Below are 6,000 nucleotides of genomic sequence, written 5' to 3' on the forward strand. Positions count from 1 at the left end.
TAAAAGCGTAGAAGAGCCAATATCATCAGCACTAAGAGTGACTATGCATTTAGTGATAACTTGTAATAAACATACCTATTGCTTGAACCAGACGTATCCCAGAACAGTGAGTCGACCTCTCCAGCAAAATTTAGATGCTTGGTTTTTAACTTTTGCTTAGGCCCTTCGTCGGCGTGGTAGGTAAAGCAATCTGATATCACAATTAGAGATATCGCGGCATATTACACTTCCACCCAAAATTGTCACTCGATAACTACCTGTATGATGAATAACAATAATGTTTTGCAATGCTCCCTCTTGAGCTGCTTCCATGAAAATCAGATCTTTTAAATTAGGTTTGACAAGACCGCCGCAGTTTCTGATAACAAATGCCTCTATCAGGGTAGCTCAGATTAGTAAATAGCCAAACAAATCACGATTAATACGTTTTCTCACAACTTCTGGAGTAATCTGGAGAATTTCCTGAATTGGAACACGAAAATCAATACAGCAAACTGTATCAAAGCGCCTTAGTTCATGAGGTACGAGATTTATGGGCTTCTAGGTCACATGCAATTGATAATTGGAGATAGTTTGACGTCTCGAAAATCGGATCTGGGAACATGTGAGGACTCGGAGTACACCTAGGCCGAGTAAATAGGTAATATGTATATCTCTAATATTCACAGAGAGTTTAATACCGGTTTCGTTCCGGTAGTTCATTCCAAATGGTTATTTTGACGTAGAAGATTTAAGACGGTAAGGGAGATTTTTTAGCCTTTGTGAGTATTATTAGACACATAAAATACTGAAAACAAGATGAAAATTATGTGTACTAAAATTAAATCTTAGCCTAATTGACCATTTTATGAAGCATGAAGGGGTAGAATTCGTGCCCACGGGTTATATTTCTGGGCGTATATTATTGTCACGAAGTATCAATGCAAATTCGATTGTTGCTATCCAAACATGCCAATCACTGATTCTATTATCTCATATTGATTGTAACTACTGACAATTACTTCAAATACCAACCCTCGAACCCGTAGTAGTCTAGCCATTATTCAGCGTCTTAAACATTTCACTCTCGTTGCATCAAACGCAGGCTCTAATACTACCTTGTATATTTATTAGCCTGTGTAATAAATAGCCTGTTGTAAGTCTAATAATTCAAGTATCAATTTTGGTAATTAGCCTGTTCCCTGCTTGCTGTTCTTTTTTTGCCAGGCTAATAAAGCCACCTTTGCCTGGATTCAGATTCATATACTACAGCCGGAATATCATGTTGTACATCAATTATCTCGCGGTACTAACTAGTCTAGGAAGCTATAAAAACGGCTGCTGTGTCCCTAGTCACAGATGTCAATCCGCATATATGAGCCACAAAGCTGCCTCTAGCTATGTTGCGATTTTAAGACTACAAGGGCATTTGATTTGAAGATCTATCTCTTTCTTTATTTATCATAGTTTGGTACCGAATACTATGACCATGAAGGCCGCTCTTTTTATCACATCCACCATTGTGGGCGCTGCTTCCGCGTTCAAGGCTACAACTACTGCAAGTACATAAGTGCTGTGAGGTCTGCTGAATTGCAGCTGACTTAAATCCCAGCGTTATTACGATGGGCAGGAGGGTGCTTGTGGATGCGGCTCGAGCTCCAGTGGTGCAGCCTCCTGGCAGGTAAGACTCTAGCCCTGTCGATACTATTTATAATCTTATCGTTCCTAATTTACACCTTCTCTGTAGCTTGGTATTAGCAGCGGAGTCTACACAGCCGCCGGCTCTCAGGCTCTCTACGATACAGCCGGCGCTTCGTGGTGCGGCGCGGGCTGCGGTAAATGCTACAAATTGACATCGACGGGACAGGCGCCTTGCTCCACCTGCGGTACGGGTGGTGTTGCTGGCCAGAGCATCATTGTCATGGTCACAAACCTCTGCCCCAACAATGGAAACGCTCAGTGGTGCCCAACGGTCGGTGGTACTAACCAATACGGTTACAGCTACCACTTCGATATTATGGCAAAAACCCCAGTCTTTGGGGATAACGTGGTTGTTGATTTCGAGCCTGTAGTCTGCCCAGGTCAGGCTACTTCCGACTGGGAAACTTGTCTCTGTATTGATATGCAAGAGACGGATACTACGCCTGTTGGTCTTGGTGACCCTGGCTCGCCTCCTTCCAGCAGCTCAAGCCCGCCTCCAGCGACATCATCAACACCACCATCTGGTGGAGGAACACAAGTACTCTTTGGGCAGTGTGGAGGCATTGGCTGGACAGGTCCTACGACTTGTCAGCCCCCAGCCACTTGCAAGGCGCAGAATCAGTGGTACTCTCAGTGCCTCAATTGAGTAGGCCTGGGATATGCATGTACCTGTCGTTGGCCTTGTTTACTGAACTGATTATCTGGATCTTTGTTGGTATTACAGTTTATGAATCCCTTTTATAGGTTGAAGTTTAAAAAGACTATACCCTCAAGCTAGCTAATAGTTTCTGGGTAGAGGTCCTGTTCTCTAATTTACAGTATTTTCATAACACACAGTCTCCGGTCGCGCGTCATAATATTCTTACAGCACACTTGTTCTTTCTTACCATGGCCACCAGCTCCCGTGATGACTGCCACCCTAGGAAATCGCGTGTCGTTCATGGCCATTGTTGACAGGGTGATAAAAAACACATCAAACAATAGGATACTCAGGCCGAGAAAACGTGGAAATAATGTGCCTGAAAAAAAGCCGTCACCCTTCGTCGTTTATGAAAGCCTTATTTCTGAGTTTAAAAACTGCAGTAGAACTCAGTGTTACACCGTGCGCGCACTTACGGCCTCCAACTTTGTTTACTGATATCTTCAAGTAGCCGCCTGAGGCTACTGTAGTAGGAGCCTACGACTCATTTGCCTCCGCCGCGAACCAGGTGGCCCCCAAGCGCGTACCAGAGCAGGAAAGCTCCCCAGTTTTCAAATTGCTCTAGTTAAAGAATCACTAACCCCGCTCTGTGCTTCTCCATGAATCTCCACGAAGCCACAGAACAACCCTCCCATGATGACATCTCCGGAGTCCAGTCAGAACCCAAACGAGAGTCGTCATGTCCAAACTCGCCGCCCACATACCATAAGGAGATATCCCTATCCACGAATTACAAGAGCGCCGAGCACCTACAGCGCCATATTCTTACTCGTAAGTGGTTTTGTTCCGGCCGCAACATTTAGCCTTAGGGTAGGCATTTTATACTCATAGCTACTTGCCTTCCTAGACACTAAGGATAAACTACATATTTGTCACTTTAGAACAGCTTTCGCACGCCACGACCTGCTCACTCGGCACGAGAGGCTTTCTCATGGGTACAGCAGCTCGTACTATAAGACGCAGGCATCTGCCGATTGCCAAGTCTCGAAGGGGGATACCCTTGTGCAATCATTTGCAGCGGCACGAAGGTCATTCGAGAAGCGGAATCAATCTCGTCGTCTCTGAGTTTAGTCAGTCGAATCGTTCAGCAGCCTTCTGGCTTCCTTCTTTCATTTTGTTGTGTTCGAGCTTGAAGCGCCCGAATTCTAGATCATATAAACCAATGGATACAATCCGCTGCTTGTTGATTCTCATGGACTACGCTACATGGGGAGATTTTAGAGCTTTTTCGTGAAACATTAAGCCTCCAGAGCTTACTTGTTCATTGTATTCAAGAGGTAAGATTACGGGAAGGACTGGAGATTAATTCCAACTCCTCAAGTATATCCTAGACTGATTGGTTAGAACAAGCGTCTGTGAGAAGAACACAACTTGTCTCGTTCACGTTCATTCACGTCCACAGCATAGCTTATAGCATTTACCCAGCTCTACGAAGTACTGAGATTCACATTCAGTTACCTTGTTCGACAAGAGAATGGAATGCTCAAACTGCGGCTCAGTGGCAGGATGCAAGACGTGACATAAATACAGAGCAGCTTTATTACCAGGACGCCTTGTCCTACCTTAGTACGAATTCAGAAAGCAACACTCACATTGATCCTACGACTGCGCCTCTTGGGAATTATATACTGCTCCATGGGCTCCTTCAGAGGATACATCTGGTACGAGAGCTTTCCCTATCTACACTGGATTACTCAACAGCTCTGCCGGATGAGGAATTGAACAATATGGAGTACCTATAAGTTAAGATGATCTCCCAACATATGCTATTCCATCCAACTCAATTATCACTTGCTTGCAATATTGTACTTACGCTTTACATAGACGGGCACTCCGGCTTTGGGCCCTTGTGGAAACAAGCCCCAGAATCCAGCCTTGATCCTTCAAACGAGAACGGGCCAATCCCATTCACATCCAGTGCCCTCTTTGGACTTGCCTATATTCCAGCATGCATGAATTTGGGTCCTTATCGGGCACTTGAAACTCGGGACCTGTCGCTTATTGCCTCTGGGATCACAAAGACCCCATGTCAATCGCAAGGTCGTTTCTTGATCCCGGCCCTAATATACTCTATACACGCGCTGAGCATCCCCGTTCGGCTTGGAAATGATAGCGTTGCACGTAGCCAGGCATTCTTCTGGAGTGTCCGCCATTCTCTCTCCAGTCTTGAATGCGCGGTATTTCTAAGTAAATGGCTATGTTCGTGATCTCAACCACATACAGCTCAGTCATTGACCGTTAAGCTCTCCCATTCTGATTGAGATAACATGTGGACTAATGTCCATATGACAAGAAAACGAGAACCGCATTCTCTAATGGGCCAATGCTATTGCACAAGAAGCATTGTCAGACTTGGATTTTGATGAGGGGGATATCAGTATAGACATCGATATCTTGCGGCTGTATACACTTGGCGTGACAGTTTTGAGGCTTTGGGGACGCCTGTTTAAGTGCAATGTACAATGGCCGCTTATCGAGTCTATTGGCCAAAGAATGCAAAAATACGCAGATGTTACAGGCTGTAGCCAACGGCTTCAACTGTTGTACTTGCCACTTGAGGGAAGCACTAAATACCATAATTACTTTGAGGATCATCATTATCATGATCCGTAAATTAGTAACGGCAACCGTTGTAGTGACGTCTTAAATACATGCTATCCGGAATTATATACAAAAATTTACAGAAGTAGACGCAATGTCAGAGGCCATTTACAAAAGGAACGCTTCCTCCTTTATTAAACACTAATAAAAGCGTTTAAGTTTACAACTAATAAGCTAGTTAGCTAATAAAATTAAATAAAAATATAAAAAAAAACTATAACCCTTTTATTTTTAAAAAGTTTAAAGATAAATATAGTTTTTTATATAACCTTAGCTATAAAGTCTATAATAAAAACTATATTATATTTATTTTTAATTTTTTTATTTTTTTAAAAGCTACTATTTTTAATAGGTTTATTTTTTTATTAAAAAGTAAAAAAATTACTAAAGTAAAAATATTATATAATAAAACTTTAATATATATTTATATTTTTTAAAAAGCAGCTATAATCTTTAAATCTTAATAATAAAAGATTTAATTTTCTTTAGCTATTTTAAATAATATACTACTAAAAGATTAAAATTAATAAACTATATTTATAATAAAGTTAAAAAAATATATTTTAAAAACTATAAAAATTTAAAAAAAAATATAAAATAATAAAATATTTTTAAACTTAAAAAAAAATAAATTTATAATATTTAATTTAATTATTTTATAAAATTATAATAGTAAATTTATAATTAAAATAAAAAAATAAAAAAATATTATTTAAGGGAAAATTTAATTATTTTTTTTTTAAAGGTAAAACTTAAATAAAATTATAAATTTATATTATTAAATTAAATAATTATTTTAAACTTAAATTTAATTAATTTAAAAATAATAAATAAAAAATTTAATATATTAATAATTATTTATAAAAAAATATAAAATTATATGAAACTTACTATTATAATAAAGATTTTAATTAATTATATAATAATATAATTTATATTAAATATTTTAAATAATATAAAAACTATATTAAAGATATTAATATTTAATTTTTAAAAACTATTATAATATTAAATTATAT

The 6,000-nt window shown here is 39.2% G+C and overlaps 1 protein-coding gene across 1 annotated transcript; it reads left to right on the forward strand.

Moving 5' to 3' along the window:
• Nucleotides 1-1,468: 1,468 nt before the first annotated feature.
• Nucleotides 1,469-2,326, forward strand: TRIVIDRAFT_59335 (glycoside hydrolase family 45 protein; the record flags this gene model as incomplete). The annotated part of the gene is made up of 3 exons (XM_014097368.1): nucleotides 1,469-1,528; nucleotides 1,592-1,660; nucleotides 1,727-2,326. The coding sequence occupies 3 exons, from the start codon at nucleotides 1,469-1,471 to the stop codon at nucleotides 2,324-2,326; spliced, it is 729 nt and encodes a 242-aa protein (XP_013952843.1).
• Nucleotides 2,327-6,000: the final 3,674 nt, after the last annotated feature.

This window comes from Trichoderma virens (genome assembly GCF_000170995.1).
Source record: "Trichoderma virens Gv29-8 chromosome Unknown TRIVIscaffold_86, whole genome shotgun sequence".
NCBI lineage: Eukaryota > Fungi > Ascomycota > Sordariomycetes > Hypocreales > Hypocreaceae > Trichoderma > Trichoderma virens.